The sequence below is a fragment of the Juglans microcarpa x Juglans regia genome, chromosome 8S (genome assembly GCF_004785595.1).
Source record: "Juglans microcarpa x Juglans regia isolate MS1-56 chromosome 8S, Jm3101_v1.0, whole genome shotgun sequence".
NCBI lineage: Eukaryota > Viridiplantae > Streptophyta > Magnoliopsida > Fagales > Juglandaceae > Juglans > Juglans microcarpa x Juglans regia.
In genome coordinates, this window is record NC_054609.1 from 14,382,663 (window position 1) to 14,402,150 (window position 19,488).

Sequence of the window (19,488 nt, forward strand, 5' to 3'; positions counted from 1 at the left end):
TAAAATGAAGTATCCAACAAAAAATATACCCTAATAACATGGAGTATATATATAACATCCGAATATAACAAATAAAACATTCAAATGTCAAACTCACTTTAGAGAATTTATGTTTAAATGTTAATATTTAGATCGAACTTAGCTTAAAATACACTTGGAGGTATACAATAGATAATTTATATTCGAATCACTATGACTGTTCATCCGGGTTTTGGCTCGGAAACCCAGGTATATCTAGACTGGAACCCGAGTTTCAAACCCAGACCGGGTTAGCCTAGGTCAAACTCTGGCCGGAACCCGGATGAATTCGAGCTTTTAAACCTGGATTCCAGGTTGAACCCGAATTTTTGTTTTTGTTTTTTCTAATCAATTTCCTTCTCTCTTTTCTTAGCTACATTTAGTTGATTTCTCTTCTCTTATCTTAATTAAAAATTGAAACAGATTCCAAATGTTTTTTTTGTCCTGGAATCTGCACATAAGTCATGGCCCACGGGAGTCATTGATGACACGCACTCTTCATTCTGAGCTCGTTTACAATTATTTCAGATCTAACCATGTAATCAATTTATGTTACTTTAACTATGGTAGTTCATCTTGCTTAATTTTCTATTGTTCCCTATGGAAAACTCCTAGTCTTTGATTATGAATAGATTACATAATTTTTGAAAATGTGTGGTATCTCTAATAGCACAACTTAGATCATTGCTGCTTGTTTCAATGCTTCCATTGATGAGGTGAGAACACCATTTAAATGGTGTAGCAGATCATGCTTTGTGTTGCTCCAGTAAACAAATAAGGTTGTGTTCATTTTGATTTAATTAATTTTGGTTTTATACCAAATGAAAGCCATAGAGAAACTAATCGATGGAAAAGAGATTAAGTTAAAGGAGTTGGAGAGAAGAGCAAACCAGGCCCAGATACAAAAAAAGATGCAATGTAAAATCTTGTTCAAGTTCACTTCGTGCTGCTTTCAGTGACTAATGAAAAACGACTTGTCATTTTTTTTTAGCACTACAAGATATTTGGCCCAGAACTAGGAATATCCACAATGCAGATGCTATTACATGTCGAATTGCTACTCAAGATGCCTTGTGAGAAGATAGACTTATATTTTGTTTAATATTTAGCTCATTTTGTTTTCTTTGATATCCACCATCTGTGTCACCTTCTCCATTGTATTCTCTTATTGAATGGAAGTTTGTGCTTTGCAATTGAAACATTCAAATTGAAAAAAAAAAGGTACTGGTTGTAAACCCGGGTTCTAGGACTAGGTGTACCCGGGTTTTGCAACCTAGGTTCCTGCTTGGATTTGTTCCTGGCGGAACCTGAAACCAGAATCTGGTTTTTAGGGGCCAGAAAAAAATTCGATCTAGATGAACAGTCCTACGAATCGCATTTACGCAACGTATACCTATGCTCAAGTATATATTATGTATTCGCATATTAGGTTGACACTTAAATGTGTTAATATTAGTTTGAACACAAAGTCCTTTGATTTTCAGATGTTTTAGTGTTAAGTTCGAATATATTTAAGAATTTTACAACATTTAGTGATGGTTTAAAAAAATAGCACAAAAAGTAATAATTGTGATAATTTTTGTATCCTCATCGTATCCTATCTGTCACACATACTCAAATTTGCTTGAGTGATATCGTAGGGCTGGTTGGTTCAACACCAAATGGGAATGGCAATCTATGAGGTGGCCAGGATGGTCTATAAACCCTAGACCACCCTTGGAGGGATGGGCAACCACCCACTTCTCTAATTATTTACATTTTTTGATTTCATATTTTAAAGGATTTGATTTAGAAAAGTGCTACAGTCATAAAGAAATCTCATAAAAATAAACCCACAAACTTACATCCCTTCATATGATATGTTGAATCTATTTTACGATAAAAGTATATTTACAATTTAACTTACCATATCAAACAACATCAGTTTGTAGATCAACTTTTGTATGATCTTTTTGTGATTAAAGCATTTTTTTTGACATACTTATGTTCATTTTAGACTTCAATAAAATAAAAACTGATGTGTAAATCTAAATTGCTCAAGTAAACACTATATTATTCGTATTGAAGTATCACATACGGACAACCAAATAATTACTTTTCATTGTACTAATTACAAAAATTCTTTGCATTATTTTAACATGATTCTTATTAGATATTGCATATGATAAATAATTCATATTAAACAGATGGATGCAAAAAATGACATATATAGAATATCATTCAGTTATTTTTTTCTAAAACAAGTTTTGCGCATTTTTCCTCCTGCTTCTATTAACCAAACTTTATTTTTTTCCCGATAAAAAGAAAGAAAGAAAAAATGTCGAACAACAGATTCGATGAGGAGAACACAATGGAATAACCACCCACAATTGATTTCCTATAGTCACTCCTATTTTGACACGTCAATATAATGATTAGTTACATGACACTTATTTTTCCTATTTCGTTAACCCACGTGCATGACTCCAAATGGCTAAAACCATTATGTGCCACACCAAACAAATAGTGTCGCCTACACCAGAACATTCAAACCTTCCCTGTATAAATACACTCGTCCCATTTTCAATGTTCAAAGGCCTTGGAGTTCCTATTATTTCTGTTTCTAACCTAAGTAGTTTCATTTCTATAACAATGAGCCTTATGCAATTCCTTGCCAAGACAGAGAATGGCTTGTGCTCATCGCCATTGATCAAATGGAACAAGGACTCTCGTCTCATCAAGAAATCATCTTCGGAATCCTTGTCATCATCAGCTTCTTCGCTCATCACCAGCAGGCCTCAACAACATCAACGCCATGGCCCGGTTATAATCTATACACATTCCCCAAAGATCATCCAGACACACCCCAAGGACTTCATGTCGCTTGTGCAAAAGCTCTCTGATTTGTCGCACCCTAAGGAGGAAGGCTTCGTTAGACATGGACATGAATCCTCTGACATGACGACGTTGTCAAACGGGGAGGACAATAAGAATACAAATATGATTCAATTGGGAAACGATGATACCGAGTCATCGTCTGTGATTACAGACGAGAATTGCACCAATGTCAACAATATTAACGTCGACCAAGTGAACTCTTGCTTTGCATGTGTTGCCAATTTATGAGCCTCCCCACAACCCTTACATGGACAATATACCCGTTTTCACACTGAATTCAGATGAGTTTTTGCGTTGTAACCAATCTTTATATGGTTGCACTGATTCTTTGTTTTTTCACGCCTAAACAATAAGGTGTATGGCTATTCATTTTCTTCTTTCATCCTTCACTCAATTTTGGAAATGAGTACTTTTCTATTTATTCGATTTTTCATTTCTATCGTGCAGTATTAATTGATAGATATCCATAATAAGAAAATGAAAAATGCTGTCCTATCCTTTCAAATTTACCACTCAAAGTTACAGCCATTACATTTGTGGCTGTTTAAAAAAAATACACAAATACATTAGCGATAACTTCGAGAATTGTTTCATTTGTTTTTCATGGTATAGATAGAGACTAATAGAGATGTAAGTAATTTTCTTTTCTTTGGAAATGTTAATTTATTTTCTTAGCTTAAGCAATTAACTATTGCCAAAAGAGCTTTGCTATCCATCATCCCCACACATCATACGCCAAACACCACATACCACATTTATCTTTATTTATTTATTTTTATTTTTTATTTTATTCTTCTTAAACTAATTGTTTTCTTTTACTCTTCATTTATACACTGCACATTTGGTAATAGAAAAAAGTTATATGTAGTGTGTAGCGTGATCAGGATGATGAGTAAAAATTTTCTTGCCAAAAATACTTACTTTTCATTTCCTCCCAAACTTGAGCCATATAACCATTTGCTAATAGCCATTCATCAATGGACTTATTTAGTTTTTCTTAATAAAAGAAAAAAAAATTATAAATATAATTTATAAATATGAAAGTCCAAAAATGAAAAAGAAATCTCGTTTACAAAACCCTAAACAAATAACACATGAATTTGTTTTGTTCTAAAATTATAGCACAAGTGACAATAAATAGCCATAGTTGTACTACTAGTGGGTTGAGGCAAAGTGTTACTTCCTCATCATGGCGTGTCCTTGTTGAGTGCCACATAGAGTGACACATCAGTTTGTACAAGAAAAATGTTGTAAAATCTCTAATAAGTCTAGTATTTCTCATTCTTTATCAAATCATGACATTCATGCGTTCAAAATAGAAAACAAGAATTAAGGCTATGTTTGATTATGAAAAAATTATAGAATTTTTTAAAATTTTGAGAATTGTTTTAGGATTAAGTTTTTGAAAGGAAGAGAGGAAAGTTTTGTATTAGAGTTTGTGAAATGTAAAATGTTAATTATTCCTCTCAGTATACTACTTAAAGTTACCGCTAATGCATTTTGTTTTATTTTTTTAATTGTTTAAAATGTTACTACTTGTGAATTTGTGTGTTTATCTTAAATGTTTATAAAAAAGGAAAAAAAATGAAGAATGAATTAGTGGTCATGCCCAACGGTTAGAGATGGGTAGCTGACTGGGAGGACTCTTGCACTTTTGAGTTTAGGTAATGATTAGGTAAAAAGTTGAAACGTCTAAATAATTTTTTTTTATATTTAAATATGTTTAATTTGATTTTAAAAAAATCAAGAAACTTTTAAAAAACTTTTGTAACCAAACATGGCTTAAAAGACTAATTTTTAAAAAAATAAAATAAAATTTCTAGTTTATAAGATTTTTACATTTTGAAATTAGAAAAGTTAAAAAGGAGGACCAATTATAATGTTTTAAATCCATTCCGTTTCAGCCCGAGTTATCGTTCCGGTATAGTGGCTGGTATGTTGCACTTCCCTGTTCTGCTCTGTGGTCAATTCTAGTGCATTTCGGTCAATTTCGGCAAATTGCGACAAATTCCGTCCGAAATATAATTAGTGGACATGAGTATAATAATACATGAGAAAAAAAAAATACAATAATACACTGCTACAAAGTAAATATTTATTTTAATGGGAGCTGTTAGGGTCACCAATAATTTTTACAGAGGATTTCTATCGATAGTGTAAATTTTTTATTTTTATTTTTTGTCTATTTTTTTTAAAGGAAATGATAGTTGTAGTCGTGAATGTGTAAGCGCCATGCAATTACTTTAAAAAAAATAAATAAATAAAGAATCCAAATGAAAAGAAATTAATTTTTTAATAGTAAACCTCATTATTTTTCAAAATAACTGTACAATACTTACACATTTTACGATTGTATGCATTATTCTTTTTTTTAGCATTTTTTTCTTTGTATCGTTTTTAAAAAAAAATAATGCTAAAAATAAACACATTCGTTTTGTCGGTAGGATATTTCAGTGGATACAACATTTTCCTATTTAATATAGTTTAACTTTAAAGATCTACTGCCTATGGCTCCACAACTCTCGTGTGACGTCCAATTTAAAATATAAAATTGATTATAGAGAAACAATTAATTAATTTATGCATCAAGGCAACAATTCAAATTGTTAAACAATAAATATAAGTTTATAATTTCATTTACATGTCCCTTGCTTATTAAATTTATTATTTTGTTCATGATCTCTCTCATTTTTTATGTATTTATATTTAGCTCTTAATATCCAAGATACAATCGAGAAATTAAAACCTACTAAAAGAAGAGTAATGTTAGATACAATCATGAGTTATGCAAGCACTACACATTCTTTTTTAAAAAGAGTAGAGTGTATTGTTAAAAAATTAATTCTTTCATATAAATCTTATATTTACTGATTTTTTTCAAAAGAAGTATATGCCTCTTACGTACTCTATGAATGTAAATATCATTTCTCATAAAAGAATAGCACTACTAACTGAATGGTCCGATCCTATGGTTAGCCGCCATGAACATTCTTGCTAGAGCAACCCATTGATTGGATTGCTTGAAACCCCTATTATAGGAAAATCTCACAATAGGAAGGAGTGTGCTAAATTTAAAACATTGTTATGTAAAATATTGTGAAAAATGACGTGTATTTATCATTCAACAATTTACAAATCTCGAAGTGGCTGTAAAAGATATCTAAACTCCTTTCTTATACAATTGTGGATATGATTAGGGACAAACCATTTCTTGACAAAAAAAACACCAGCGCACTTTTGGGAAAGTGGTGTGACAGTTGGGTATTATGAAAATGAAGATGGAACTTCTATAAAGCTACATGATAAGTGTTATAAATATAAAGAGATTGTATAAAAATAAATTTATAAAATGACGTATTTTTGTGTGATTCGTTAGATTTATTATACAATAAAAGTAATTTTAAAATCTAACATACTACATTAAACTACGTCACTTTGTGAATTTATTTTTATATAATCATTTTGTGACTAAAGTATTTCTCTATAAAATAATGATAGAATTATTACTCCATTACTACCCATTTACTACTTATAGTGTATTTGAAATTTTTTATTTTTTTATCATTTTCTTTTAAGTATTTTTTTAACATCTTTAATTATTAAGAAAAAATTAAAAAAATATATAATTTTACTAATAATCACTTCCTTAACCATTAAGTAAAATAAAAAATTAAAAAAAAATCAAATACAAAAAAAATAGTAAATGGGTAATAGGAGGACACTTCTCTATATATATGGAAAATGATATACCTATAATTTTTTTTTTACAACTATTTTACTACTCACTTCAAATCAATTAATATAATTGTGACACTTCGTTAAAAAATATTTTCAATTGTACATAATTAACATTCATTTTAAATAGAGTTATAAAATAGTTGTAGACTAGTTGTAGTTTATCATTTTCCATAAAACTATTGCAATGGCTCACAAGTATAACAGGAACTGCTGAGGTTTACAATCAATAGATGCATTGAGAAAAAAGAATCCCATTCCAAAAACGTATATACACTATTGCAGGTTATTACATAATTCACACACATAATAATTACAACATCACTTCCTCTTTTTTTCCTCTCTCTCACTTTCAAGGACAACAGGAGCTGCTGGTATGCTGAACCACCATTCTCTCAATCTCCTCATCCATCTCTCTGTGCTTGCTTTCCTTGGAGGTGAATATCTTGTAAAAGTCTCCAAAAAAATTAGAAGAACGATGAACTTACTAGGTACAAAGGCCATAATCAAGGCTGCAATCAACAGCGCCGCCGCAAATTTTTGGCTTGCCTGATGAACGGATAAATAAACAAAATGAATTGGCAATGTGCTAGTGACTGTTCCACTAATAGAAACTCATAGGACTCACTAATCTTCTGTAAAGTGTGTTTATCATTTTTCATTTTTCATGTGCCTATGATAGATAAGAAGAGACAAAGATGAGAAATATGGAAATTGGAAGGTGCAAAAGCCAGTAGAACAAAGGAAGAATGAAAAACCTGAGGGAAAATGCACAGCAACAAGGCCCGCATCTTGAGAAGAAGAATGTTACCGTCCTGGATGAGCCCTTCAGTTTGAGAGATTGCATTTTGAACTGCCAAGAGCTGCTCCATTGTTTTCGTTGCCGGGGGTACTATCACCTTTACATGATCAACAGGCTTTCCTTGGCCACAAAATCGGTTGAGTACCATGAAAATCGCAATAAAGATCAGCACTAGAGCAAAGGTGTAACCCAGCCATCCCCTGAAATGCATTCTGTAATTATCAAAAAATATATCTACCAGTTTGATGTGTTCAAGAAACTATAAGAGATAGCACCAAATTATCAAGCCAAACTGACCAAACCGAGGGGTGCATGGGAGAGATGGAGGGAGGCAGGGGGGCAATCTATCTTATATTACGTCAAGAGGCACAAATATTGGCTGCATAAGAAGTAGATATTCCCTTTTCACTTAAATATAACCTTTGATACACCAAGTCATCACATGCCTATCTCACTACAATTTTCAAAATCAGGTTCCCTTTATAGTTGTCATATCGTTCAGATAAGCTGCTTCTAAAGAAGTAAACAGAATGCAATCACATATCAAGAACCGCCCTCATAATCTTGAAACATAATTGCATAAATATATTTCTGAATGAATTGCTAAACACAAAGAAATGGAATATTTAACCTACTTGCTGTCGTTTAATTTTAACTATCTTGGTAGCAGAGCAGTATTACCAGTTTATTAAGCAAAATCTTTTAATTTTTCAACAACAGATGGTCTATTATTACCAGTTTTGTGTTAAAGAGGTGCATGTGCGATTATTTGCACGGCCCCCGGGGGGGGGGGGGGGGGGGGGGGGTGGGGCGTGGGTGGGGGTGTGGGGGCGGGATCCTTGAACCACAGTTCCTAAAATCACAGCTACCATAATTCCTCCCTTCCTCCATCCTACCAGTTTTATGTTAAAGATATTGGTTTTTTAAGTGCACGGGAATATTTGTGTAAAGGTGAAGGCGGGGGTGCCAGGGATCCTTGTACCACAATTCCTAAAATCACAGCTACCATAACTCCTCCCTTCCTCCATCTCTCCCAATCCCCCCCCCCCCCCTCCCCGGCCCCACACACAAAACCCAAATCTCTCTCTCTCTCTCTCCCTCTCTCTATGAATTCACCAGATATAGTCTGTAAAGCACAATCAAATTGCTCAAATAAGAGTTTTACCTGAAAATGATGTAACTGAAAAATAAACAAAATACCAATGACTTCACATAATCATCCCAAAACGCCAAAGACAGAAGGCACTTCCCGAGTTCCCTCATAGGAGAGAGTAACTCCTGCAAGTATACAATCAACTTAAGATGTTAAAACTGTATTATTCTAACTTGAAGATACCCTGGTTAAGTGAGAAGCATATCCCAATATAGACAGAATACAAGCAAAGCTGACTATTAGACAAGTGTTTGTTCACTCTTTTTTTTTTTTGTTACGAAACGATTGATGATAACTGAGTGTGCATGAGAAAGAGAGCGAGCTCTTTAACTGTGCTTTGTGCCCATCACTTGATGCTAGTAAGTACATACGTGTTCTACAACTTCCATCAACCAAATCCTTATAAATAGATTTTAAATTGATTTTATCTTCACCTTTTTTTTGGGGGGAGGGGGGGAGTGAGGGCCACACAAACAAAGTCAACAGAACAAATTCTTTAACCAGCATAAAAGATACCTTCATAACTGCTAAATTAGTGTCAATGCCATCCACTTTAACTCCGTCAACTGTTTCTTGTGCTAGCACCACTTTTTCATAATTGATTTTAGATTCCTTAACTGCTCTTTCCAAAGAACTCATCTCTCCCACAGTTATCTCCCCCACAACAAGTCCAGCCTCATTAGGATTATTTGAACTTGTTCCAAACACAAACCCTAAGTTAGAGACCATGTCTAAGGCAGAGACTGAATGCATTTCACCTCCAGCCTTCAAATTGTTAGTCCGGTCCAACTCCCTGAGGCTTGTCATATTTGCAAGGGTTTCCAATATCAAGTCTCCACCTGGAAGTTGGTCACAAAGATTGAACATGAGAAGAGTCTCACACCGTAGAGGATTAGCCAAACTAATATCCTGAATGGCTTGTACTCGCAAAATCCCGAGTACGGCTTTTGAAAGTGCTTCAGCTCGTTCAACTCCCTTGATCTGGAACTTGTTTATAAATCTATGAACATATAAAATTTCTCGGATGATTCCTAGCCAGTAATCACGGCGAGTATGCCCCTTAAGCTCAGGAAACTCGAAGACAACTGATTCTGATCTACAAGGGAAAACTAAAAAAAGTTATGGCCACTATAATGCTTAAAAGAGGGTGACCCAGAGTAACATAATGGAAAAATCTTTGCAAGATTGAACACTAAAAATAATAAATAAATATTTTACAGCAATAAAATAAACAGATATGCATCATACTTACAAGGAAATTGATTTATATGACACTGCCTTGTCAAAAAGCCGAGTACCCCATGGTCCAGTCATCTCAGGTTTAACAACTTGTTTCAGATCATCTGCTAAATCATACGTTTTTGCCTTGTCATAAGACACAACACGGAGAGCTTCAAAGTAAAGAGCATGGTCCGTCATAACTAACCGACCTGCATACACATCACAGCAATGAGCAATCACATAAAAATGTCAGAGGACTTTAATCTTTAAACTCCTATTTTATAAAATTTATGTTGATGTTAAGTATGTTCTTTTAACCTATAAAAAAGTAGATAACACCATGGCTACAGTCAATAAGAATCTTTTATTTAAGAATATAGGTCATGTGAATTTATCCAACAAAATATCTTCATCCCATGAACCTACCAGGCCATGCAGACATCCCTATATGCTCAAGAACTGGTTGGGAGGTGACTGTTCCATCCACTTCAAGAACCTTTTCTCCTCTTGCTGATCGAACAGAAGAAATAAGAGACGACTCTGATTGGTTCTTCATTTTTCTAATAACTCTGCAGAAATTATACCAAACAAAATTTGAGAATGGATAACTGTAATCTTGACAATGGAGTAATTTGTGACACTTGAACTTAGATGTAGTTAAAGAATACAAAAAAAAAAAAAAAAAGGAGAGAGAGAGAGAGGAGTTTCAAAGTCCAATAACCTAAACACATTACAATCACTTAGTGACATTCTTGATCATATCATTTATGACGCTCAGTATTTTAATGTTCAAGGCCGATTGCAATTTTATATGCCCATTTCAATCTCTATAGTTTCCATATGTAAGTTTTGAATAATTAGCATATCAATCATTCCAACATGGAGAAAAAAAAAAAGGAGACTATATCCTGAAACATCCATTGCATGTCCAACAAATCTGTCAAATACTGGCTGAGCGGAGGAAGACAAACTGAAACATAGGTTGATACAGCCCCGACATAGATAATAGGGCCCAAACTCATGGAACTTTGCTTTTGAATCAACGTGAAATGGTCCCAATGTCCTTTCAGGGACTTTATCTCAATATAGACATTACATTTTTTATTTTTATTTTTTTTATCTAAGCTGTTTTCGACTTTTTTCCATTCAAATAATAGTGGACTGGCCATATTATTAAAAAATGATTAAGCATATCATCCATACTATAAAGCTTCATTCCACTCATTTGGTTAGAGAGCTCCTCCCATTTTGTTTAGTTGCTTCAGTTATCAGGATAAACTGCCAAGTGGCATAAAATTTTCACTTGTCCACGACTAAAGATTTGAAATAACCAGACAAAATTCCAAGGAAACGATGATAATCACTAGAAGTAAAACAGCAACTTCTGTTTATGAAATTAGAGAGGGGCGGGGGACACGAAGAGCTCTAAAATATCTCCAATGTCATCCACCTTAAGATTAGCTTAGATTGGCATGAAAAAGACCAAAATGGTCAATGGGAAAATAAAAATAAAAATATCCCCCTACTGCTGCCATCCCCCCAAAACCCCATAAAGAAAAGAAAATCCCAAACGACCTGAAAATGAAAAGAAGTAAAAATAATAGCAAACTAATATGGAGATGCAATTACCTTTCTAGTCCACTTAAATACTTTTCGTAGATGGAAAACTGAAGCCGGCCACCAGTTGATTTGGTAAGCACCTCAAATAGATTTTCACTAATAACCACATTTGCAATAATAGGGACTGCTGAAGCTATTCTTGAGAAGGCCTCTACCCCAACAGATGCATCCTCTTCAACCTGTAGATAGATTTTGCCCATGCACGGCAAAACTGTCAGGAAGCAACAGACTCATAGTACTAAAGACACCAAAGTTTACAGAAAAACTCGAGATAAGGTTATAGTACGTGAATCTAAATTTCAAGAGGATCTCCAAAAAGTGAAACAATATTATTAATTACATGAGAGTATGTGTGAGTGAGTAGGGGAGAGACAAGAGAGAAATGTCATAATTTTTTGATGACTAGATTAACTAGGTTTTATTTTAGTGATTTAAATTGTATGTTAATCACCTCTGCCTCCACTGCAGTCCGCATGGAAGGAATGATCTTCTGATAGACATGTTATGAGTCATGGAAAAACACAAACCAGCCAGGCTATACTTGTGTGCAAGGAGTTTCTCGGGCACAGGGTTGGTTGGATGACTCATGCCTCTGTGTGAGTGTGTGGGTGAGTGTGTGTGAGTGAGAGAGAGATCTATTAAACCTATAATGTGGAGAGGTCATAACATTACATGGTACAAAGGCACTTCCACTGCAGAGTCCACAACTTAATTAGACAAATAAAGCTTACATTGATTAAAGGCTGGCTGGCAGCAGCCGGAGCCTCCCAAGCTAGCATCATGTCATACGTTAAGCGTCGAAACCTTTTATCGGCGAGATGACCTGTAACTCGTATTGACAAGGCTAGTGTCCGGAAACAGCAGTATTCCAACAAGTTCCTTGCGTACCTTGATGGATGCTTTATTGATTCAGCAGCCTCTGCATTGAAGCTTTCTTGAAGCTCAATTGGAGGAACACCAAGGACTCTGCATCATTGGATTTCTTCATTGGAATAAATATAAATAATAAAAAATAACCACATTTGACAAACAGAAGTAGCACAGAACACTAGAATGGAAGTTTTACTATATTCATCTAATATTCAAGAAAGCATGTAAAATTAGAGTACAAGATAGAAAGTAATAAGCTTACTTTGAACATCTACGAACAACCAGATTTGCAAGAGGAGAAAGCTGTGGTATCCAATTCCTCTGAGCAGATGGGGACCTTCCCATCTCTTCAAATTCTTCATCGAAGGAACTGCGTTTGCCAAGTAACCATTTGAATGATCCTTCTCTTACTAGACCTTCAAGCAGATTTCTTGTTTTGCTACCCACAGCCATCTCCAACTTTACACTCACTATCTTCTGTAACTGGACAGAAATTCACCTCTCAAATGCCTGTCATAAATCTTGCATTCAATTAGAAAACCTCAATTTCATCGATACCACTGTCCAAGTGAGATATATTTGATGAAACCTGTGCAGATTACCTTTTAATTTGAAGTTCAAAATCAACTCTGCCCAATGTGACACATAGGAACCAATATAGATCACCCACTCAAAACCTTTCAATTTCTTCTACTTAGAAAAATCATTACAGGTTTCTCACTCAATACAATTTAAGTTGAAGCCCCAGCATCAACTTCAGCTACCACTCTTAACTGCCAGACACTTAATTGTTCAAAACCTCAAGTATCAATCTTCAACAATGAAACTTCTAATACCTTTACTTTGCCAGCAGTCCACGGATTTTTCCTGAAAAAGAAAAATACCCTTTTCTACTCAAAAATCAAAGCCCAAGGATCGAAATATTTTAACATCCTTATCCCGAAAACTTTTATTACCAACGAAGAAGAAAACTCCAAGTAACACTAACGAATCCCAAGTATAAAATTATACACCGACACTTTCAACCTATTCAACTTGATAAAAACCCATAACGAATTCCTCATAAGAAATAAAAACCAAATAATCCAAAACCTAAGAACCAAAATTCATCAACAACACAATCCCAACAAGTTTAGTTTATTTATTCATTGTTTGCCAGCAAAGCTCAACATAAGGAATCTTACCGCAAAATGGATGTTCCTAGCCCTAAAATGTCATCTTTTGCGTTCAGATTCTCCACGTCCGAACAATTCTCTTCGTTTGCTTAACATTGGAAGAAACCCATCTCAGATTATAATTATATGTCGCATTATCTTACAAACCCGTTTCACCAATTTGCGAAACTCCAAGGATTAAGCAAACTGCCAAAGCAGGGGAATCATATCGGACAATTTCCAATACAGACATCAAGGTTCTGGCGTGATAGAAAGGAAATGAAAAGTGTAGGTAGAGAATAAAGCGACAGGGAGAGATAGGGTGGGAGAGTGATCGAGGAGGAGCTTCCACCCTCTGAAGCTATCTGTTCGAGTTTCGTGCTTGGGAGAGATGATCAGAAGATCTCGGGTGCAGAGAATAACGACACAGTCACACAAGTGTTCATGTCGAATTGGTATAAATAAGTTAAAAAGTCAAAATAGTCTATTACTCGAGACTCATTCCCACGAAGGATAGTGAAAATATAGCGAAAATAATTTATTCCTATATCGTCTTATTATTATAAATTTTTTAAATTTTTATAAGAAATATAATAAATAATTTTATTTTTTAAAATTTTAAAATAATAATAATATGTAAAATAATATTTTAACAGTAATCTCATTATTCAAACTGCAACTTAAGATGAAATTTTTTTTTCATCATTTGTTTATCGGAGTTTGAAATAATTGATGTTTGAAATAAGGTTAATGATGCACTTATATTTCTTTTATTATTGTTTTACGATGTAGTTATTTTTTTTTTCTTTTGTTCTTTAAATTTAGATTAAAAATTTTAGAATATGGTTTTTTGTATAATTTAAAAGAAAATAAATTTAATCAACTAATATAATCATATAATTTAATTAAAATTAAATTAAATTTTATAAAAATTGACCTTCTTTTGCTCTATTTTTATAAAATTAGATTTAATTAAATTAAATTATATGATTACATTAATTGATTAAATTTATTTTTTTCTAAATCAAATAAGAAAGTTATGTTTTGAAAGTTTTAATTCAAATTTTAATAGCAACAGAAAAAAAAAGTTAGGTAGTAAATGAAGTGTAATGATAACATTATCTTTGAGATAAAAACTTTTCTCAGAGATTTTTCTTTTTATTTTTTGTAAAATTATTTTTCATTTTAGTATTTTTCTTAAATCATAACTAATTACATGAAAATTACTTTTGAGAGTTAAAAATTTAAAAATATTGGTTTGATCTGTAAAAGGTATTCAGATTTGAAATCTCGTAAAAGTTTTTATCCGAATTTTATAATCTAAAATTGGAAAGCAATGTAGACTGCATTTAGATATTGAATTGAACTCAGTTCTTTATAAATAGTAATAAGTTAAATAGTAGAGAGAGTTATGTGAAGCCATCTAAATTGACTAATTGAGTTTAAAATATGTTTAGATGTTAAGATGAATTTATTACTTTTTATGAGAAATTAAAAAAGGTTGTGGGTCCCACGTATAATGATATGTTAAGTTGAAAAATATTATAGATCTCACGTGTAAGGAGGTTTTGAGTTGAGATGAGTTCAGTAATTTTGAAAGTTGGATATTTTGACGTTAGATTTAGTTTAAAACTAGACTGAACTCAATTGAGATATACAACCAAACGCAGCCATAAATTAGACCCTAAAAAAAGATACGATTACAATTATTTTTACAACTTTTATATAACCATGTGTTCAATAAAGGATATTTTTGTAAAATAACTTTTAAAAATAAAATCACTTTACATAAATGTCATCAATTTAACACATGATTATAAATAAATTATAAAAAATAGTTATAAGTGTATCACTACATGTGTTTGAATGGATTTGTGAACAACATTCAACAAATCTTTTAGGACTTATTTTATAGGGTAATGCTACAATGCCGACGGCTGCTGGCTGGCTTTTATCATTGAGCATGCCCGCTAGTACAATCAGCATTTTTATTCAAATATTTAAAAAAAATACCTAAATTATTAGTGGTAATTTTTTTAATATTTTAGAAAAATATTAAAAAAATAAAATATTCTAGGGGTGCATGTAGAGGCAAACTAGTATTTTCCTATTTTATGTCTATTTTTTCCCGGAGTACTAAATTTTGGATAAGATGTTTAAAGAAAATAAATTTGTCAAAGACACTTAAATTAGAAATTAAATTATTTTCCAAATAGAATTTGGATTTTTTAAAAGATTTATGGTTCCCAACATTAAGTTGTGTTTGGTTGTTAAACTAAATTCAACTAATCTTAAATCAATCATTAAAAGATTCACATTTTAACTTTTCATAAAAAAAATTAAACTCATCTCGATCTATTTCATATATTTCAACTTAAAAATATTAAATATATTTTAATGGGATTCAAAAAATATTAATATTTATAATTCAATTTAATTCATCTCAACATCCAAACGTTAAACATCTAAACATAAATTTAATCTCAAAAGAGGAGAGATAATGACTTTTTATTTTTTATTTTTTATTTTTTTATTTTTTTGGGACGTGGCGCCTTTGCTCGATTCTTTTCTTAATTCGTACTCCATCGGGACTAAAAGGCCGAAAAAGAGAAGGAAATATAAAACAAGCCAAGAACTAAAGCCTAAAAAATGGGCTTAGCTAACCCAATTAGGCCAATTCAGTCAGGCCTTGGGAGTACATAAACCGGGCTTTTGAGCAGACATGTTGGCTTTTGGGCCCTTTGTCTTAAGATTTGATACTCCGTCACTCTAGCATAAAATAATGAGAAATGGTTCAAATCTTTTAGGGCTCGTTTATTTTTAGAGATGAGTTAAAGTTAAAAAGTTGAATAAAATATTATTAAAATATATTTTAATATCATTTTTATTTTAGAATTTGAAAAAGTTGAATTGTTTATTTTACTTTGTATTAGAAGTTAGGAAAGTTGTAATGACTAGATGAGATGAAATGTTTTCTGAAAATAAACGAGGCATTTAGGCTTAGCCACCTTGATGACATGATAAAATAGCAACAGCGGTATCATCAACATAAAATAATGAGAAATGATTTATAGATAAATCAGTTTTATAAAAAAATAAATTTACAAACTAATCTATTTTGAAGTAATATGTCAGATTGTAACAAAAAATTAGTATAAAATTACTTTTATGAAATTGATCTAATACTTCTCTAAACTAATACATAAGTATTAAGTCTTGAACATTATTTAAATTCAAAGCAAGAAACTAACATTTTCTAAACTTAAAAAGCATAATAACTCAGAAAGAAGTTTGTGCTACATTTAACACTTTCTAAGAACATCCTCCTAGAGATATATCCCATACTCCAAAGCATTCTAGACTCCTATGCATTTTCACCTGCATATGTAAGGAGGAAAATAAAATTGGGTGTGTGAAAACTTTAATAAAAAAAAGACACCCATCATTACAAGAAAATTATTTATTTGTGACCAGTTATTTTATGTGAAAATAACTATTTCTTGTTAAAATGAATCTATTTTCATCATAAATAATTATTTTTATCGTAAATAATCCATCACAAATACTCTTTTTTTTATAGTGCATCCAGTTAAAAAGGGTCAACGTAAAATTTTTAGATAATATTAAAATTCATTTTGATGGTAAGAAATACACCTGCATATGTGAATTTGGCATACAATTACACCTCATCATGTTGGAGTATTCCCACTTCCTCTTCAACTATATGAAAAGATAATGTTACCCACGAAATTAGCAGTCACTACTTATCCTAAAAGTTTAAACTGATAGAGAGGGGTAAATTTTATTATTTATATATTATCACACTGCAACTCCCCTTGATCACATGCAGATTACATGTAAAATATTTAATTAAATAGATAAATTAAATAATTTACAGTTTATTTATTTTTAAAAAAAAAAAAAAGAAATAAATTTTAAATCTTTCGTGCCACAAAACTATGAATGAAGACATGTTATGGTAAATAAAATATGTTTTGCACTCAAACTATGAATGAAGACATTCGAGAGTATTGTTATAGAAGAGATCGAAGTTCTGGAGTTGCAGATGACAAATAAATCGAGTGGGTCACTCGTGGAATTGCAAGTAAATCTAACTTATTGTCTGACATCTACAACAGATATGGTTCTACTCGTGGGTCACTCATTGAAATAGGCAAGTAAGGCTAGGTGTCCATCCCATATCATCTCTATATCAACCTAAAAGATTTGCTGTGACATAATAAAGGTAAAATGAAAAGAGTAGAACACATCCAGATTTCTAGTGTAGTTTGTGAAAAGTTAGAATCTATGCAGTCATGGGCTTGCCTCAACTGGATGAATAAAGTAGTAAACCTAATTTCAGCTAAGTGGATTCTCGATAATGCTGGAGGTAGTGCAGCATTGATTTCCTTTCTTGCATTGTACTCTTTTCAATGCCCAAAAACAAAGAGGTTTGTCATATTCAGTTGAATTTTGAATTTAGAAAATATGGCATACATGCGTATTAGAAGGAGAGAAGTGCTCCAGTCATAAAGATATCTTATAAAAATAAACGCACAAACTGACATAGCTTTATGTAATACGTTAGATCTACTTTATAATATACAATATAATGTACCACATCAAATCACGTCAATTTGTGAGTTTACTTTTGTGAAATTTATTTGTGGCTAAAGCATTTATTTAAGAATAATTCCTTTAAGTTTTGCTCTAGTAGTGGGGCATAAATTAATATTTGGTGACCATCTAACAACTCTTCCACTTCTGAAGATTGATGATCAATGCATGCCATGTACTAGGTAGGATCCGTGAACTCGCCCATATTGGTCACTATTCATATCTCCAACTCCAACTCCAACTAATATCATGTGACCCTCAATCTAAATTAATAATATGAAAATCTATCCATTTACTTAACATGGGACCCCTTAAGGGTTCTCTTCCCTTCTCTTAGTTCATGCATTCTCCAAGAGACAATTAGCAAAGACTTGGTCAAAAGGGGGTCAAGGAAGAAAGATTTGAGTGGGGAGGAGAAACACAAAAGTGGCTTTAAAGGTACAGAAGCTCTTATCATTTTGGAGGAGTTGAGAGAACCCACATTGCCCATCTTCTTTAGGGCATGCCCTGGCCCATTTCCGGCTGTCCTCCTCTCTTCCTCCAATTTCATGGATGCAAATGCAATGCATCTACCATCGCTTTCCTTTCTCTTTCTTTCTTTTCTTCTTCTTTTTTATTTTTTTTAACAGAAATTTAGATACAATAACTTACAATATTTTCTATCCCCTCCAATCATTCTCTTCATGGATTGGCAACATCCTTGAGATTTTATGCATTCATCTATTTTGTAGGATCTTTATGCTTTTTGTTCATTTGAATTCACCATATAACTTTCTCATATTGCACAAACAGGGTCTTTTTTTGTTTGTTTTCCCTTTTATTTTTTCGATACTGGTTGTTGCCAATAATTTACTTGCCATATATTAAGACCCTACACAACATGGGAGTACCCAAGAAACTTTCAATGACAGCAGATTGTGCTGGTATCGATTTTAGGTAGCAATTGGATTTTTATTTTATTTTATTTTTTATTTTTTTGATAATTAGGTTGCAGTTGGAATTTACATCCTTCCTGATTACATTTGAGATATTAAACTCTAGATTGGACTCTTTGTTCCTTATCTGATTGTAAGGTTCTATGGATAAGTACCAACCAAATATGATGGGTAGCTTGGAATGAATCCCATCAAAATTGATGGAAAACCTTTTATATGACCAAATCATTTTAAAATAGAGTAATGCTAGATATAGTTTTAGGATGTGCAAATTTTGCATATTCGCTTCGAAAAAAATGATTCCACCATTAAAAAAATAATTTTTTTCATGTGTGTTATAAATTATTCACTTTTTTAAAAGGAGCACATGGAGTTTGCACACGCTAGGATTGCATATATCATTTCTCTTTAAACTAATTAGTATTAAGAAAGACACACTGTCTTTTGTATATTAAATATTACATCTCACAAATGATTTTTTAGAAC

General features: G+C 32.4%; 2 protein-coding genes across 3 annotated transcripts; one reads left to right on the forward strand and one right to left on the reverse strand.

Moving 5' to 3' along the window:
• Window positions 1-2,649: 2,649 nt before the first annotated feature.
• On the forward strand, window positions 2,650-3,123 carry LOC121244245 (VQ motif-containing protein 20-like). The gene has a single exon (XM_041142262.1). It carries the CDS (start codon window positions 2,650-2,652, stop codon window positions 3,121-3,123), a length of 474 nt encoding a protein of 157 aa, XP_040998196.1.
• A 3,721-nt stretch (window positions 3,124-6,844) lies between these two features.
• LOC121245108 lies at window positions 6,845-13,881 on the reverse strand. 2 transcript variants are annotated; one of them, XM_041143421.1, is made up of 11 exons: window positions 13,481-13,881; window positions 12,899-13,163; window positions 12,559-12,806; window positions 12,158-12,392; window positions 11,436-11,605; window positions 10,233-10,375; window positions 9,838-10,015; window positions 9,102-9,681; window positions 8,598-8,710; window positions 7,389-7,632; window positions 6,845-7,179 (listed from the first exon to the last, which is right to left on the reverse strand). In XM_041143421.1, exons 3-11 carry the CDS (start codon window positions 12,747-12,749, stop codon window positions 6,952-6,954), a joined length of 2,082 nt encoding a protein of 693 aa, XP_040999355.1. In that variant the 5' UTR covers window positions 12,750-12,806; window positions 12,899-13,163; window positions 13,481-13,881; the 3' UTR covers window positions 6,845-6,951. The 2 variants fall into 2 exon arrangements, with proteins under 2 accessions (XP_040999355.1, XP_040999354.1); XM_041143420.1 differs by lacking the exon at window positions 12,899-13,163.
• Between the last annotated feature and the right edge of the window lie 5,607 nt (window positions 13,882-19,488).

Bases quoted from the DNA above. Each gene is read 5' to 3' on its own strand.
- LOC121245108 (XM_041143420.1), bottom strand. From the start codon at position 12,749: ATGGCTGTGGGTAGCAAAACAAGAAATCTGCTTGAAGGTCTAGTAAGA. The intron at 11,606-12,157 runs GTAAGCTTTATT...ATCTATCTACAG, and splicing joins CCAGCCAGCCTTTAATCAAT to GTTGAAGAGGATGCATCTGT. The intron at 7,633-8,597 runs GTAAAACTCTTA...AATGCATTTCAG, and splicing joins TTCAGTTACATCATTTTCAG to GGGATGGCTGGGTTACACCT.
- LOC121244245 (XM_041142262.1), top strand. From the start codon at position 2,650: ATGAGCCTTATGCAATTCCTTGCCAAGACAGAGAATGGCTTGTGCTCA.